We start from the raw sequence: 19905 nt of genomic DNA on the forward strand, positions 1-19905 counted from the left end.
ATTAGCATCAGGCCAGAGATTCTACTCATAAATGAATACAGCTACAGCTACATGATGCTGCAGGTTTTGCATCATGGTAGGTTTTTGTTAAGCATCTAACGAGATGTTATATTGTAAAGAATTATATATATTATACAATATAGTTCTGTACCAAAAAAGATTATTGAAGTAGTTGAACCAAACTCAATGGCATTTGCTTTCTAAACTTGCTATTAGAAAATAGCAATTTCTAAAATAATTAAGATCTATTTCCAAAGTAAATGAAGAGACTGTGGGGACAGCACAGAGCTGCAATACAGAAGACATAAAACAAAAATATTCTTAAGGGAATAGTAAAAGAAAACCCCAAATTTAAACAAAAAATAGCCAAGGTTAAAAGCAAGAGAGACTTTCCATAATTCTATACAGAAGTAAGCAACAGTTAAATAATACTGGCTATGCCAACACATACTGATGTGATGCTCTAGAATACTCTTTAGGCTCTAACTGGTACAAGTTGGGTTAAGAAGTATGGTTATCTTTTATTGTCTTTTTACAGACTTTCAATATTGATAAAATTGCTCCCTCATTTATCAAGCCTACAGAGGAGCATCAGACAGAAGAAAAACTCTAGTTTATATCCTTATTTTGTATACTACTATTTAAAAATAAGCTCAGTGAAGACCTGGATGATGCCCTCAGAACAAATCTCATAAATTTCCACAAAACACTAATTGAGCTCATCTATTGTTTTTTGAGAGGCTGTCTAGTAAATGTGAAAGGAGGAGAGAAATTAATTTCTGCCATTATTTAAGGGCCAGACATGATCATGCAAGCACACGCACTCACTTTCATGCACTGACTGCATATCCAAAATCTATGGAGAACCATGGAAAAACAAACCAAAATCTATGGATAACAATGGAAAACAACTCCATGTGAAGCTGGCATATACCACTAGAGTATAGCAAACCTTTTATGCCTCCTGACATGGTTATGCAGGTGTTCTGCAAAAGGTGCTCTCAGGTTTTTTTGTTGATAGATTTGTAGTTAGACCTTGCTTGCTCATAAAAACACTTGCACTGTGCTCCCAAGTTTCTCATTTGTTTTATGGATGCACACTTTTTGAAATTATCTAAGTTTGTCTTTTACATTGTTAGTACTCTGTCGCCATAATGGGGGAAAAAAGAAAAAAGAAAAATCAATGTGCTATTACCCTGTCAACATACCCTTGTAAGAATTCTTTGAACATCAATGCTTAAGTAGAAAAAATGTATGCATTAGCATCACTAAGCACACTAATTTATTTTGCTTTAACATAAAATAGAAATTAGATGCAAGAACTGATTTATTGTAAGAAGCAAGGGCTTACAGCAAAAGCAGAAAGATAAATCAGTAAACAAATGTCCTAAACAACACTTCACAATGCAGAAGGTACACCATTAACAAAACTGAACCTTTGAAAAATCTCTAGCGTGATTCACTCTGAACTAAATTTGAGGGCAATGCCCTCAGATGGTTTACAGAGAAGTTCAGTTTAAACTATCCTTGCTACTGAAGCAAGGATTAAAATAAAAACATATATGCAATCCTGAAACCATAAAATGCACCACAGTTATTTACACATATTGGGATATTTGGATCATATAGCTCTTATGATGCGTACAAACAGAATCCACAACACAAATGACTGTGATGATTTCCCAATGTCTCACAACAGAAATGACTGTGATGACTTCCCAATGTCTCAATTATATACATTTTACATTATACATTATCTATTATATATTATCTATTATATATTATCTATTATCTATATATTATATATTATATATTATATATTATATATTATATATTATATATTATATATTATATATTATATATTATATATATTATACCAGAGGTGTTAAAAAGATTCCCAAGAGTTCAATATGTGTGTAGGAAAGTACACACTCAGCCACTGAGAGGAATGAATTTACAGCTGTTAATAGAAGTTTCATTTGGACAATTGGTTAACACAAGGTATAAGTAAACACTGTTGCTTACTGCTTTAGAAGGTGTGAACAAATGACATTTACTTTGTAGGCAGCATGGACTATGTAACTGGTATAAATTGTCTTCGAGAGCCAGCAACTGCAATATCTCATTCATCAGTGTATTTACAATTGTGAACTGGAATTCCAATTACAAAACAAAATCTATTACCAATTTGAGTCACAGATAAAAAACACTTCTCTTTACCTCCCCAGAAGTTAAGTCTCTCAAATTATTTTAGAAACAAACCATCAAGAGGAATGTGTATAACATCACTGAGTTTGGCTAAAACAAACAGAACAATCACTATATCTGCTAACATACTGCTACAAAACTGTAAATCTATTTAAAAAAAAAAAAATTACTATCTATTAGGACACTGTTTTAAAAGGCCAACTTTAGCTTGTTTTTTTTTTTTTTTTTTAACAACAGCCACAGCTTATAGATATTATTGCATTGTTATTTTCATAATCAGTTTTGAATATAATTATCTCTGGAGAAGAGATTCAAAACAAAGTCCCCATAAGTAGATTGCAGTTTTATTTTTCCTTTTTGAGAAAACTGAACTTTGCAAGTACAGCAGAAATGCTGTTAAACAAGGCACACTTTTATTGCACATAAACTAGCAGATGCATTGTCTCAGGCTATTATTAATATTCAACTTGTCAGTTTTTGACATATATGAACAGTACATTAGATACCTGGAAACAGTATACTGTTCACAAAGAATATCACATAAAAAGATCAAAGTGAATTAATTGATTCAGTTGTCAATCAACAAATATTCAACTCTCCAATTCTGATTTTTTCAGATATTCCTTATGTTTTCTGCCATACATGTTTAACAGGATATTTTTTATACGAAGTATTGCCATGGCAGGAACATAGGAAAAAATACTGCTGTAAAGCCAAGGAAAGATCTGATACAAATTTGACACTACACGTAGGACTGAGGTATCAAAAAGCGAGGTAGAACATGTATTTACATGGACTTCTTACCCGTGTGAAGGTACCCTCAAAACTGTGGATATCCAGCTGTGGCTTCTGAGCATAAACATAAGCATTGATTGAAAAGAGATCCTGTAAAACAGAATAATGTACTTACTATTACTTAAATATAATCATGTCTTTTGAAGACCTGGTAAAGACTCCAGTTTATGACCCCCACCAACCCCCCCCAAACTAAGCTCACACAACTTTTACCCAACTAAAAAACATGGCATTTTTTTCCCAGTACATCTTGCTATAGAGGAAGCAGTTTCAAGCTGATACCCTAAATGTTGTGACAGTTCAAAAATGAAACTGTTTTACATTTATGAGTTAGATATCTTACCTAATTTATTTTCTTTTAATAGCCCCATTTTAATTAATAATAGTGTAATCTTAAAATATTTTCCAGATATTTGTCCTTTTTAAAATAAAGTGGGAGAGGGAGAAGGGTTGGTTTGTTTTCTGGTTGTTTTTTAATTAAAATAGAAAAAAACCAAAACTATTCCAGCAAGGACAAAGCCAACTGAGTACAAAACGAAAAAATGAAATGGATTTGACTTCTTGAATGCTCCAGCACCCAGTGAAAACTCCATGATAAAACTCTATCAGCTTCAGGAAAGCCTGGGTACATAAACAGGACTACTCAAATGTTTAAATTCAGGGATACATCAAAACTAGTCTGAGAAAATTTGGTCTAATATATGTGGTACCACTACTTATGACAGCAAACAATCCACAAATATTCCTACCCTAAAACTAAGAAAAGCAAACTCCGAAGACAATACAGTAGCAGCCTCTATAAATAGACATATAGATGGCAGCATACTATAAACAAAATATATTTATTTATTATATAAATAGATGGCAGTATATTATAAACAAGAGAAAAAAACTGCTAATAAATTTGATGATTGTTAGATCTTAACAGCTGTCCCTAGAGGTCCAAGGTTCACCTTATTATTCTGAAACAATTATTTCATCAAATAATTGTTCTAAAACATCCACCTTCCACAGAAAAAATACTACAGACTAAAACCCTGATATAAAGGATTTTTTCAATCACAAAAGTAAATTTTTGGTGCTTTTAGGTGGTAAGAACCAGTAGCAGCAAAGGGATTTCAAAAGGAGTTGAGCATTCATGCATGAAGACACAACAGTCCAATTTCTACTCTGGAGAGGAGCAAGATGCTTGATACCAACTCCCAGTTGATGTAAGAACTCCAACCTCTGATCAAACACAAGGTAGTACACCTTCCCACTCTATGCAGCACCTAATTATTTGTGTTATCTCCATCCCTTATTGCTGGATGAATCTTGCAAAAAAAGGCTAATCACCATCTCTGGGACCAAATTACATGGGTACAATACCTTGTTCACACTAGCTAGAATGTGCTGCCTTCCAAAGCAGAATTAATTTTACAGCCTCTTTCATGGATATATAACCATACCTTGGCTCAAATGCTACTTTTAAAAGTAGACCATTATTTTTTTCCCATAATTTTGAATGTAAGAATGTTTGACAATTTGAACAGTAAAAAAATTAAATAATTGTGCAAATGTCTACCTGTGTTAAGACATTAAAACCCAACATTTTTATATCCTTTTTTATCTCTGATACAATGGCTGGATTGTTATCACTATATTTTTGCTTTTCCCTATAAAAATGAATGTTTTCTTAAAATCTAATGTACATTCATGAAATATGTTTGACTTTAGTTTAAAAAATGTGTAGCTCTATAAATAATGAATTGTATTTATATTCTGCAGACAGGAAATATCTCATAGCTTGCAAAAAACACACACTTTATATTTCATATGCTTTTTAAAACATGAATGAAATCTAAACATTGAATCTCACAACTTATCTTTATCTTAAACCACTAGACATTTATTGAAGACTATCACACGAAGTTCATTCATTGCACCCTTGTTCTTCCAACCTACTTTCAACAGGTTCACAAGAAATAATTCATATGAAACTAATACACATGTGGTGTCCTATATCTTCATCATTCACTTCTCTCCAATCTGTTATCACCTACAATTTAGCTAATCTAAGCTATTATGTGCTTTATTATGCAAAGAAAAATAAAGACTCTCTCAGTAGTGGGTAACACAGAAGAAAACTAATACCACACACATGCTCATATACACAATAAAAACTGCTGGTGAAATGCGTCGACTTCTCTCTTTTCAAAGAATGCCTTACTGGGAAGCAAAATTAAAATAAAAGAAAGTAGAAATATCTACCTTTTTAACTGAATTAGTACAGTAGTATATTTTCCTTGTTTCTAATCTACTTTTTCTACTGTGATCTTTTCCTTTGTTACGTTTCAAATGTAAAAATTTTTGTCTACCTATCTATACTCCTTCGGTATCTTTTTATGTTTTAGTTCCCCTTTTCTATTTCTGATTTAACACCGAAATTTGTGTTTTCTTTTTTTCCTTTTTGAATTTCAACTATGAAACAAACTTACTTATCTTTGAGAAAAACAGAGATCTGCACATTATTGCAGAAATGCTACAAGCTAGAACAGGCATAGTTTTCCACAAGCACATGGGGGTTTTTTGTAAAATTTAATATGCTCTGGGTGAAATCTAGGGTGGTATCCCATTGCACTTCATTCATGAGTAGCAGAAAGACATAAAAGCATATTACCTGAGCTCAGTAGATTTCTGAAGTACTTTTTTCATTATTAGGGTAAAGAAAAGAGTTAAAGATTCTTATTTGCTGTAGCCAAGTGTTCTGTACTCCAACTGGACACCATTCTCAGGCCAATAAAATAACAGTAGTTTTATAATATGAGATAAAGAAAGAAAAACTTGAAGAATGATACAGCTACAGAAGACAAATTTCCTATGAACACCATTCAATAACCAGGAAAGGTTACTGTAATACAAAGATATTTTTTCACCAAGTGCTGCTTTTCCAGTATGGAAACTGCATTTCTCCTCTCAATGTCTTGAAAGAAATCATGAAGGTGACTTTAACAAGAAGACATCAAGATTTGTAAGCAACGGTACATGCAAATATAATTTCTGCACCCTAGGCAAGAAAAAGTTACATTGTTAGGTTTTGTCATTGTTTTCCCTTATACAAAAGCAGGGGAAAGGGAAATTACCTTAAAGAAATTATTTGATTCTATTATTTTTAGAAAAGGCGCTTTTTATTAATTATTTAACTAATGGGGGATTTCTGAAACTCAGCTTCAGTAAACACTTATTTTCATACTAATACATTGAACTGCTGATTCACTGAAGCCAAATAGTTTTACTGATACCTTAAATGGAAACAGTATTCTACATCTAAAATTACATCACTTTTAGGAAGTAATAAGGTCACATATATCAGTTAGTTTCTTACTCAAGACAAAAAAAAACACATTTGGGTGGGGATTGTAGATTGTAGTTCTAGATTAAAAAACTACATGAAAGGCTTAAATCTCAGGTAACAAAATATTATTCTATAACAGTAGATGAGTTGTTCTTAAAAATTGATATGCATTTAATTATCTCATACTTAAAAGTAATAATTGAGACGACTGCATTTCATTCTTCTACACTGCAAGTCAGAAAATGGCTTTGTGATGGTAGAATAATGAAAATACTTTCTTTTGCATTTCACAATTTAGAAATCACCACAGTTATCAATAACATAGAAAAATCTCCTCTATTAGGTCAAGGGCAACATTTGTTCACCTTACTTAAAGATCATTAAAATACATTCTTAATCATAACATGTAGTTCATTGCAAATAAAATTGCCTTTGGTTCAATAAAACTAATTAAATGTAAATGGTATTGTTTACTGCCGTATGGATCTTCTGATATAAATCAGCATGTCACCATTTATTGAAAATTACAGTGACCTCACTGCTGTTAATAAATATAGCTGATCACACAAGATAGAGAAGAATGCCTTAGAACTTGTGTATTGCCAGAACTGTCCCACCTATAAATATGAAACTGCAAGAAACTTAATCTAGGTGTTACCATATTTGCTGCTCAGACATCATTAAGGGACTTGCTGAAATTTTAATTCTCTGATCACATTAAGTGCTTTAGAAAGACAACAAAATCTGTACTGATCATCTTGGTAGTATCAGCTGCTCTTTAAGAAAAGCTCTGAAGGTCTGCAGGTTTGTTTGCTCTGGATGCCACAGTGGGTAGGATTACAGTGCTGCTCTGGTGACACGGCTGACAGCTCATGCCAACACAAGATACTCTCCTACCTGAAAGGAGGTTGTAGCAAGGTGGGGACTGGACTCTTCTCCCAGGTAACAAGTGACAGGAGCAGAGGAAATGGACCCAAGTTGCTCCAGGGGAGGTTTAGATTAGATCTGAGAAAAAATTTCTTCTTGTAAAGGGTGGTCAGGCATTGGAACAGGTTGTCAAGGGAAGGGGTGTAATCACCATCCCTGGAAGAGTTCAAAAGGCATGTGGATGTGGCACTTGGGTACACAGTTTAGTGGTGAACACAGTGGAGCTGTTCACCGGACTAAACAATCTTAGAGGTCATTTCCAATTTTAATGACTATGTTTTTGCAACTAAAGAAATCAAAATGAGTGACAATTATGGAAAGTTTATTCTATCCAACACAAGAGCTAACTGTTCATAGTCTATTTTATGTTCAACTTCCATAAATTGTATTTTTTCATTATTAAAAATATATTTCAATATGGAAGTATGAACTGTAAGTCTCAGCTTTGAAAGAACATCGCAAACACGTGGAGAAGCCACTGTGGCAGGGTTGTGTGATGAGTCTCTGGAGGCCACTGCGGGCAGAGGCTGGCTGGAATAATGCAATCCATCCGGTAACGCCCTTGAAACATCAGCCCAAGGGCAGAGAGGGCAGAGCTGCAGGGACTGAACCTCGCTGTCCTGGTTGGCACAGGCTCTGCCCGGGAGAAGCAGCCAGGTGCCGGCTCATGCCACGCCCATAGGGATTTAACCTCTTGAGTTGAGGACTCCTGGGTACCGCCCTGCTGAACTGCCACAGGGATCTGGAAGAACCAGGAGCCGGCGGGCGGCAGGGGCAGCCCAGGCCCCAGGGCACTCAGGGCCAGGTTTGGAGCGGGTGCGCTGGAGCCCCGAGCGCCCCACGGCCGCTCCAGGCACGCAGCGGTGCTCGGGCTGCACTGCCAGACAGAGCTGCTGGCTGGGTCGCTGCAGGATCCTCCTGGCATTCTGTACAGGAAAGGAACCCCTCTGTGTAACTATAACAAAATCATTCTGGACAATGCATTTTGACTTCCTGTAGGGCCCACATACAAATATAGCTTATGGCTCCTATTACAAAGCACAAAAACTAAGTTGACGGTTAAATAATATCATAATGCTTTTTTTTGTTAGTTTGATACTCATAGCTTGCTTAGACCGCCATACCAATTTCTGAAATTGCCTATACACAGTTTCTTTACATGACTGACACTCCTGTATATCACTGTAATTTGAGTAAAGGTAAAGGCATCTTTGCAGAAATCTAAGAATTCTCAATGTGCTTTTCCACAGGAATGGAAATTATATTCTGTGATGGGCACTGAGCATCATATTTTGTGACGGATATGAGACTCTTCTAAAAACCATTTACATTGGAATGCATTAGGCTACCAGTCCACCAAAGTAAGTCATAGATAGATGGGGCTTAGGAGCAAAGCAGATACATGACATGAGCACTCCAGACAGTCTAAGTCTTGCTGGGAGCAGCCATTTAAAGTGAGCTCAATGAAGACTCACCAAGTATAAGTGGCTTGTCCAAACACCATAGTAGAAAAATTTGGAAGTATTTTAGTTTAGTTGGCAGGAAGTATTACACCCAGTGTCAGTGCTTCAGTGTCAGCCTTGTCTGCATAACCTGGTAAGCACCAATAACTGAGTGGTGTGAGAAAGGGCAGAGGCACATCAACTGCTTGTGGCTTTCACATGCTGCTGGTGTGAAAGGTGGAAAAAGCCAGGAAAAGTGTGTTAAGTGGAAGCAGCTCATGATTAACCACATTTACAATACAACTCAGGTTATCACCTACACCTCAAGAGGGAGAGTATAAAGATCTTGCAAGAAGCCTAGACCAGTTAATAGGAGATTAATAAATGGAAACAACTAAGGAAGAAATGGTTACTCTACTGTACAGTGACTCCTCTATATTGTTTCCAAGATGCACAAATAATTTCTTGGTGAAATCTTGCCTTCCCTCCCCTTCATATCCAAAAAAAACACCACCTGACAGGAACCATCATGTCTGCAGGAAGATGAGGCTGCCTATCCCACTATTCAAATGCAGACATCCCAACTTCAGTCACTTCTGATTTACCAGTCTAAAAATGTACAATAATTTAGTTCTCCAAATAATACTGAACAGATGAACCATAATTTTGCATTATCTCCATAGACACCTAATGCTTTATTTAGCAAGTCTATTGATAATATTTTTTTAAAATAAGAACCTAATATAAAAATTTCAATACAAAAACATCATGCTCCACTTAACATGAACGCTAGAAAGGTAATTCCATGCTTTCTTCCTAACAAGAAGGGAAAAAGTTTAAATATGGATTTGGATTTTTTTAGGGGAAAAAAAAGAGTTAATGCAAAAGGCTTTTTTTCCTTTTCCAAAGGATAATGCAGAGAAGTCTTTGCATTGTAATTTATTCCAGATTTCATCAGCCTCACTACACCAAATCTTCTATGCTCAGCATATCAAAATTATAACCAACAAATAAAACTCTGAGGCAGTGCTTTGCACAGTATTTGCATCTACATTCACTGATGCTTCTAAAAAAAAAAAAAAAAAAAAAAAAGACAAAACAACTAAGTTGAGTACAGGAGTAACTGTTAGAAAAGTACTACTAAATTTAAAAAAATAAAGTAAGATAGAAAGTTGACTGTATTTTAGTCAAACACATTGCATGTTTCCCAAATTTAGATATGATTTTCTTTTAATGAGAAAACAAGAGAAGGCCTTGATTAAATGTTAAAAACTACGAAGAACCATTATTACAAATACTAAAGCCAACTGCAGGTTACAGAATATTTCTTAAAGTCTGTTCTGGCACCAGAATTCATGACTTGAAGCCTGACTTGGCATCTCTGTCTGGCATGACCAATCTTTGGTTCCAAACTTTGTTCTCAATCCTCTAAAGTGTAATTGCCTTCCTTCTCCTGTCACTTGTGAAGCCAGTAGTCCGAGAATATGAACACAGGAGAAAAATCTCTCCCTTTTGCTAGTATGACTGTGGTAGCAACTCTATTTCTGGAAGTGTAACTGCAGAAGTCCTGCTAAGATCCAGCAGATAATCTAACACGTTTGCTATTGAGATGGAATATGAGCAGTCTTCTTAAGGTGTATTTACCTTTAATAAAACACCTAAAAGATTTAGTGTGAGAACACCAGAAATTCTGTAGAGGTACATTTCCACAAGCTTGCCACTTGAGTATGTCTTCAAAGGAGGTCTCCTAATACCAAGCCAACTCGCTGGTATAACCAAAAGCCTTCCCAGTACAAGGGAAACGATTCAGCTTCTTGTAAGGGAGCTATTTATACAATTTTACATTTCCTTTTGTAGGAACACACCTGTGTTCCTTTTCATGATTTTAGATCTACTTGTGAGACAACACACGTGTGCACTCAAAAAATACCCATTCTTAGAGAGTCCTGCTTGCAAGAACTGGCACATTGCACCTAGTCAGACCAGAAAGAATGGTGAAATCAAAAAGCACTTCACCTTCTAGGAGCAGACTATTGGTTCCCAAGGTCACAAGTAAGTGATTAAAGCAATGGTTCCTGAGACTCAAATAATTTGTACTTGCAGTCTAACACTTGGTTGAAAACACTGTAACTGTGACTTGCCTCTGGAGAGTGTGAATCTCTGTGTGGACAATGAGAACCACTAGGTCGAAAGATAAAAATCCAGGTCTAACTCAGTTTCTTTTCTATGCTAAACCAGGAATATTTGCGTCTTATTTATTGTAAAAGCCAAGGTTCCAGTAACAGGTATTTTTCAACACTTACAGTAACCGTAACAATCATTTGGATAACAGATATAAACACACAAAAGATAACTTAAAAGCAACCAGAATGCTTACCCCTAAAGCTGGCAATCTTTGTGTGCAACTGACAGCAACCTTCAGTTTCCAGTCTGTTTCTCCATCCAGCTGGTCAGTTCGAATGAAACACGAACCTTGAAGTTATAAAGAGACATCAAACTATTATTTCAATTTCAAAAATTCAGTTTGGGTTAAAACATGTAAAAGAGTGAAAGCAACAATTTACAGCCATTTTAAAATAAATGTGCAAGATATAAAAGGATTTGTATTTTGGAGTGTTTGTGTGCTCTCTTCCAGGAAAGCTTTCAATATCACACAATTGTACCATTTTTCCTAACAAAATTAGCAATATGTCTGTTTATGAATGGAGGTAACTTATATTTTACAGATTTCTTCAAAGTTTCTAAACAGGTTTTCAAACATTATCATCGAGAGATACAACTTCAACTGGAGTTGAAAAAGGTTTAATTTAATTTCTTTGTGCAATTCTGTCACTTGTTCAATTCCAACACTACAGAATACTGCGATTTTTTTCTTCACGCTGGTATGACATCACAAACTTTCATTGCTTATTGTCTCCTGGCTTCTTTGAAAAAAAAAAATTAAATAAGTCCTTAACATGGACGGCATTCAAAACAATGTGGATCTGAATGTATTTCACTTAAAATAAGTATTTTAAATTATCTGCAACTATCAGTGGTCCAAGACTAAAGAAACCTGTCAACACATGCAAAGTACTTAAGATCCGAGGGAAATTCAAGATGCACACTGATATACACTGAAGAGAATCAGTGTGCTGCACAAACAGAAGACCAGGAATGAAGAAACAGAAAATTGAGACCACTGCAGAGCCTACCCTCACCCCCATACCTAATTTGATGAATATTGACAAGAATTACATACATGTATCTGGAGTATTACATACATTACTAATTTAAGATTCAAAAAGACCACACACAAACACTGCAAATCTATTAAAAATAAAAAATTAACTGCCATTCCATTAAACTTGAAGTCCTTTACAAAGGTGGTAAAATTTTAGCAATTTTAGCAACACTCTTCACAATTGCTACACTAGAGAAGCCTTAAATATTTCTGAAGTAGTAATTACAATTTCCTTTATACTACAGATAAACAAATGTATACACTATTGTTACTGGTGCTAACTGCTTTGCTGGGTGTGCAAAGACTAGATTTTACTAGTTATTCATAAATTTTAACAGACAGACATTTATATAAACACACACATATTTCCATCTGTATATTAACCAATCCAATAAAAACTAATAAAGTAGTTTTATCCCTAGGAGTGATGTGGTAGCAATTAAGTGGAAGGAAACACTGCAAAGGAGTTTGTCTAGATTTGAGTCTTATTAGAGACAAGAAGAGAGTCTGCTAGAATGTGTCAAGGCAGTATGCCAAGAAAGAGTACCAACCAGTGAACATAAATCAAGAGAGAGATTCTTTTACAGGACAAGTGGATCCTGGTGTAAGTAATGTCTAATAGAACCTAATGTTTTATCCATCAAAGCCTGCAAATTACGCAGTTTGACGAGCGGTTGCCTGAAAGGACATGCTTGAGAGGAAAACCACCTGAAATTGTACCTGACTAAAAGGTCGTGTTTTTGCACAACAGACTTCAAAGAATCTTACATGCTTTCATGTAACAGGTATATTTATATTAAGTGCATTGTAAATAAACAATTGTTTAAATGGTATTATAGACAACTCTCAGAAAACATTATTACAGCTAAATTTCACCCAAAGGTCAGAGATGCAAGCCGCAAAGCTGTGTCTGACGTTCTTGAAAAGCTGGTTTTAAATTCTTAACAGAATTCTGTATGAGTTTCTTTTAAAATAAAATACTATAAAGCAGAAGAGTCAGGAACATCCACTGCATTATAATGAAGTGTGACATGCCTAGGAACACCATGGTATCACTGCATTTTCTATCCATGGCATAGATAAGCCTACTCTCCATCATACTTTTCCTGTACAAGGCATTTCATGGTTTTCTTTACCCTTGCTGTCAATGGTTGCTCTCTTGCATCAATTTCATTTAGAATTATACTATCGATCAATGCAGTTCAAGACCAGTGTGGCTGCTGTGAATGGTTGACTGAACATATATTCATTTAATAGAGCTCATACTATGACATGTATTGGCCAGCTGCATTTCCTCTTCACTTCAGCAGTTAATTTCATCAATAACTTATCTCATAGTCTGTTTCCCTTTTATCCAGAAAAAGGGACTGCTTTCTGCCAAGTCAGCTTTCAATAGTGATCACAAAAGCAAAACCAAAACAATACAATACAATCCTCTTCTCCACCTCAAATATTGCAGTAGATTTGACTAAGTAATTTTAATGATTCTCTAAGGTAACCTGGCTTAACTAAGCTATAAACATGGGAGATGAAATATGTAATTAGAAATTATAAAAAAGAATTCTTCACCCCTACCAAAAACCTTGAATTTTTGTACAACTAAACTGTGTGTTTCCTCACTGTGTATTGTGTGGAAGTCACACGTACTTTACCATTGAGAGGTATTTGAGTCAGCAGTGCATAAAACTTCTAAAAATCAAACTCTTTTGAAAAAAATAAGTATTTTACTTTTTTCATTTTAAAATGCTTGGAAGCATTGCACCCTCCTCCCCCAATAACTAAATTAAAACTAAAATGCTCACACAAAAAAGTTGTAAAAATAGTGCTACATATTTCATCAGAATGCTTTAGGACAGTGTGAAAAGTCTCTTACATTTCTAACGTGAATATGACTTGGCAGAAAAAAAAAACCAAAACCCAGATCATACATGTCAGGAGTTGTTATTCCTTGTGAATACAGAAATAACTCTTGAACCTGACAATTATTTTACAGAACATAAAGAATGATTTTTTTAATGTTTGTGCTGCTTTTAAAAAGAGGCATTTAAGGAAATGCCATTAAGTAATTTAAGCATTTACCAATCAAAAGTAGCTGTTTACAAAAAGAAAAAACTAAAAAAGAAAAATTTAATTACACACTGAACATGAGAAATTTTTGTAAGGCTACAAATGAAGAAAAAGGCACCAAGTTAAAACTTCTACCTTATACAGTGAAGCACTCAGATGCTCATTTCCCATAACTATACAGTTCTTCAAAATTAGTAGACAAAGTTATACATTGTGAACATCTGACTTATTTCTATAATTCAAGTGAAAATTGTGAATTACCTGAATTAGAATTTAAGGCTGATTCAAGGAAATTACACTGGGCCTATACAAATTAATCATTTATCAAAAGTGGTGCAAATTTCTTGAGCATATTTAAACTAATTTACAAATATGTAATATTAATTTAGCTTAATCAGATAAAGATAGGCAGAAATCAATGCAGAGCAAATGCATGCAAGGTGCTGCCCAAGCAGCAACTAAACTTATTTTTGAAACCATTTCAATTGAAACTTGAATGCTTAGGGAAGTCCTGAGACTAGAATAGTTTTAGTTTTACAATTCTGTTTGGTTGTTTAGCAAGAGCTCAATTATTTGAGTTCTGTCCAGAATTTACCCTAAGGTTGCTTTTCCATGGAAAAACCACACTTCAATACAAACGATTAAATAATTTTAAGAACTTGAAATACTATGTAACTTCACATTATAAGGATACATTGATAATTATTAACAGACTTCTATTTATGTTTTTGAGATATTATGGATAAAAATACATTTTTAAAGCTATTTTGTGTGCTAGTAGAATATTGAAGAAAAATATTTAGTAAAAATGTTTACTTCAGTGGCTTTTACGGTGTTTTGAAATAGAGATAAAAAAGCTCATTTATGATAGCACCAATCTAGGGCCATGATATGCCTGCCCTAGATCTGTCAAACAAACTATATTGTTAATACAGAGTAAACACGAACAATTCTATTCAGTGTGTGCTGGACTTAAGGCTTCAATCAGATAATATCTGAAGGATGTGTACATGTCAAATGCTTTTGGGAATGGTGTACATGTGCACATGCAGCAGTCACCTATCTGCCTCTAGGAATCCTAAAGTAAAAGGTCATGAACAAAAATTCTCAAACTAAATACAGGTCATCCTTTGAAAAAGCTGGTAATATTTTCACCTTAAAACAATGTGCAGGAGAGAAGAAAAAAAAGGGAAAAAAAATTCTTCCCCAAACCAGAAAGGGAAGCTCCTTAATCAAGTAAAACACATTTATATTATAACCTTTTTCTTAATTTATAATATGCATCATCACCAGATAGCCTAATATAGTTTTTTAATACTACCAAACTTGCTAATCATATTTTATAAATTAATTTCTTTATATGTGGACATCTTTAAATTCCTGAAATTAGAGTAATGTATATGAACTTGTGATACTATCAAACACTTCCATTGTATTTTTATATACATACTCCAGAATATTAAATACAGTTTTTAAATTAAGCTTCTGAAAACAAGCTATTACTTGGGATGTTACATATTTTCTTAAATGAATTCTAGCTTCCAGTGTTTATTAAGAAAGTCACTCATAAAAGAAAATTTGCTGGCTAATAATTAAATTATTTGTTACTATTTTATTTTATTTGAAAATGTTGTTCTTTCTCTTAATCAGAAAGATTGATAATTTCTCCTTAACACAATTAACTTAATATTCAGCCTGTTAAACAAGTAGTTTGTATAGAACGTGTACTTCACTTAAGAAACCCTAAATTGACAGACTAAGCAATTACTTCACGAAAGGAAAATAATTTATTCTTTGTAAAATTGCATCACTTGACTTTAATGGAAAGCTATAATAAAAAAAAAATAATGTTATCCTAATTACATTGAGATTTAATATTTGAAATATGTGGGGAAAGAAAATCTCAACTGCCCTAGAGAAGTTGATTTAGTTTGCTGCAGAATGAAAACTGTGTGCTGTTTGTAGCATCTCCTGTGTTAGATTACATACATTCCTCCATATCACAGACATTTTTCTGTCAGGCATGGCTTTAGGCAAAGACCAAATTAAAACCAATACTTTTCTTAGTAACCTAACAGTGCCCTTAAATAAACAGACAGACATGGAATATCCTACAGGTATAAAAGTATGATGTAATGTTCTTAGGCAGTAATACTCTTGAATAATCCTAGACTGCATAATTGAATCCAAATACCTCAAAATGAATTTATCAACTGATGGAAATTATGAGCAAATCAGACTCTGAAAACGGCAAGCAAAAAGTTTAGGTAGAGTGGCATGATGAAAAGAGAGCTTCTTCCCTACTTCCTTCTTGATCATGAAGTCTACTGGCTTTGCTTTTACAAAGAGAAGGTTGGAAAATATGCTAATACTTAAAGCTGAAATATACTAGTACTTGCTTTCCCGGACTGGCCATGTTTCTTGATATATAGCAACAGAAAAATTAAGATAGTTTTCCTGATATACCAAACTAAACTATCTAACTTGTCCTAACTTGTATCCAATCTTAATTTTCTTTTCCCAACTCCTGGCCTAGAAGAAGGGTCTGAGAAAGCAGGTCTAAGTCATCACATGAGACATAAGAGGATTCTCAATTCAGAAAAAACACCCCTGCTAAGGAATAACTTATTCTGACTAGCATTAAAAAGCAAAAAGTAAATGACACCTTATAAAAGGAGTTGCACACTTCTATCCTTCACTCTTTCTGCTCTTGCTTTGAGCAATAACTTAGAGCAGATTTTGTCTTTACACCTATTTAATCAGCATTTTACCAGTGAAATTATTTTTTAAAATATTTCTTTTTTTAGATTTCACAAGTACATTGAAATCCACAGTCTTACCAGTCAACCCACCTATAGTATTTGTTAAAAACATCAGCATATACAGTTGCCGTGGTTTGACACAGAAAAAAAATTTTCTCGGCAGAAAGAGGTCAATGCAGTCAGGGGTCAGGGTTGAATATTGACACCTGGAGTGACCAATTGAGGGTGGACATGCCTCTGAGAGCACAGAGGGGTTAAAAGCAGAATTCCCAAGAGAAGTCGCTCTCTCTTTGGTTCTGGTCAGGGTTCGGTGCAGGACTCGCCCCTGCCTGGCCCGTGGCTGGGTGGGGGAGGGAAGAAATGCAGCCCAGCTTGAGGTAGGGCGAACAGTGGAGGGGGCTGGAACCGGGCTGGCCCCATGCATGGAAGGGTGGAGAAATCTGGGATGTCTGCGTTCCCTCAGAGTCTCTCTCTCTTGAGAGAGAAAGAGGCAGCGGCGGCTTGTCAGCAGTAGGCTGCAGGAAAGGAGAAGAGCGGGGGGGCCACAAGGCTGCAAGGTGCCCAGCCGTGGGAGCTGGCGATCCAGGCAGAGCCAGCCAGGGAGTCAGGACTTTTAACCCTTCCTTGAGAAATGAAAGCTTTGTGAAATTTTACTCCTCCTCGGTTTGAAAGAGAGGAAGAGAGACAGCCTGGACCCTGGGATGTTAGAAGGAGAAATTCTAGGTGGGAGGAGATGATGGAGTGGCTTTTGGCTGGACTTTTACTTGTTAGCCACAGACTGAACCGATTTTCTTGTCCAAGAGAGAGACTGTATTTTAGGAGGATGCCGGTGAGCCAAGAGACCTGCTTCAGCAGCTGAGAAAAGACAGGAGTGGAGGGAACAGAGAAAAGTTGGGGAGGTTGGGGGTGGTGCCCCCTGTCTTCAGAGAATTGGAAGAGAAGAAGATCTCTGTTCTTGAACTCTCGGCCCCAGGGGAGAAAGAAAATGGGGGGGACTGTGGTCCCAAAAAATGAAAAACTGAACTGTTGTTTTTTCCCTTCTTGGCAGGGCATCCTTGAAAGGAAAAATCCTAAAAGCAGTTTGTCCATCCATGCATTGGTGGTGAGAGCACCGCGCATTGGAAAGGAGAAGGGTCACCATTGCAAACCTTTTCTTCGGGCAGTTCCATGTGTGACATGGAAACACAAGAGGTGGCAGCTGTGTTTCCTGGGGTTCTACGGTGCAAGGGAGACTCCTCTGTCCCCTGATGGACATAGTATTGATTATATTGAAGGGTGAATACTTGATTAAGGGTTCCAATGTGTCTCACTGTGGTTTGTTGGAATTGGGGGGGGGGGGGGAGGAATGTTTTGGAAGGTTTTCATTTTGAATTTTGCTGTGTGCTTGTGTGCTTTTCTTTCTTTTTTCTTTTATAGTAGTAGTAGCTTAATAAAGTTTTTTTTTTCCACTTCTGTTATTAAGCTTGGCCTGCTTTGCTCTGTTCTCAATCACACTTCACAGCATTTAATTGAGAGGTTGCATTTTCATGGGGGCACTGGCATTGTGCTGGTGTCAAACCATGACAACAGTATAGTGTATAAGAAGTTAACACAGAAGTTATAAAAACTGTATTTAATATTCTCTAAAAAAAACATTGAAGTTAACAGATTTCTGCTTGCAAATTTTTGCCAATTATTGGGAAGCTTAAAAAGTTGACTTGCCAATAAGCACTAAAGTAAACTTATAGGTGTAATTCAAATATGCCATAGCACATATTTTAATGTTATACTGTAAGGAAGATGCATCAGAGAGAATAAACTATAATTTAGTTGTATATAGCAGATCTACAGGAATATGCATATTTTACAATCATAATAAAGACCAGGCACCCCAGTCTTGAAAAGGTATTGTTTTTTCTGCATAAATGCAGGGTTGAGTTCCACACTCCATTACAGATATTGTCAAAAAGCAATTCTAGAATGTGTACACTTAAATTAGTTTTAAAAAAATCATAGAAGTAAATTACATTTACTTTCTATAATGTGTAATGGATAAGAATTCTTGTCAGTTATTCTTAAACAGAGATAATGCTAAACCATCACTACATGTCTGGGTTCTTCTCTGTTAAATCTAAATAAATAAAATTATGTCTGCCTTCTCTCTCCAGAGTATCCAATGAATTTTTTACAAATGAGAACAACAGCTACAACTAATGCCTTTCAAGCCTCAGCAAAACTGAATTATTAAATCTGTCTGCCTATATCCTCTTACAGCCTACTTATGAATACTTGATTTTATTTTGTATAATTGACAACAGTTGTCAGGAAAGAAAGGTTTTAACGGCAATCAAATTAAGATCAACTGGTATAAGTGTCAGAGTGAAGAGCTTGTGTCAAGTGTTGATGAATTAATTGATGGGTCAGTGGGAAACAGGGCACGTGGAACTGCAGTGCCATAAGCAGTTTTATATTTTCTGGCAATATTACCAGTCTCCCTGCTTTAAGTGAAAAACATTGAAAGAGATGATTTGCTAGAATGTACCCAGCAAAAGAAAAACAGACACTGACTTTGCACACTTTAACACCAGATCATTTACAAACAACTTAATTTTTAAATAATTTCTATTACTTAAGTGACTATGTACATGAAAATTTTAAACTGATGACAAGGTGAATAGCAACACCAAGATGACATATTGGAGTACAGAGTTTCATTTACTATTCTAATGAGAAGCTTTCTGTTATGATGGCTTCTAAGGAGAAACAAAACCACAAGACATCTGAAACATCCTAAATGTTTAAGCTATACCGCCATTCCAGAGGACGTATATTTATAGAAGACTGATTAAATTAGTTTAAAAGCATTAATTTCTCTTAAGACCAGGGAAGAACTGTGTATAGTTGAGATATTTGATCTGAATTAAGAAACCGATGAAGCAATTGATTAATTGGAATTTAAGCCATCAGTCACTGGATCCATGAACAGTTTCATTTACATTCTAAACAATCAACTGATGGTCTTATAGGATACCATGTATTAATACACAGTCAATATGATATCCCTAAACTCATCACAGCTCCTTATTGACAAGAACTCAGATGTTTTTTAATCCAAGTTTGATCACACTGCATCTTTTTTGAATTGTGGTATTGATTCAGTATGCTTTA

General features: G+C 35.2%; 1 protein-coding gene across 2 annotated transcripts in view; it reads right to left on the reverse strand.

Annotated features, from left to right (window-relative positions):
* ATP9B (ATPase phospholipid transporting 9B) overlaps window positions 1-19905 on the reverse strand; it is a 157131-nt gene that overhangs the window by 81406 nt on the left and 55820 nt on the right. For both annotated transcript variants that reach the window (XM_021553373.2, XM_021553372.2), the window contains exons 8-9: window positions 11084-11178; window positions 3013-3093 (exon numbers count right to left, since the gene is read on the reverse strand). In XM_021553373.2, coding sequence (XP_021409048.1) covers window positions 3013-3093; window positions 11084-11178 — 176 coding nt within the window. The remainder of the gene's footprint in view (window positions 1-3012; window positions 3094-11083; window positions 11179-19905) is intronic.

This window comes from Lonchura striata, chromosome 1, assembly GCF_046129695.1.
Source record: "Lonchura striata isolate bLonStr1 chromosome 1, bLonStr1.mat, whole genome shotgun sequence".
NCBI classification, from domain to species: Eukaryota; Metazoa; Chordata; class Aves; order Passeriformes; family Estrildidae; genus Lonchura; species Lonchura striata.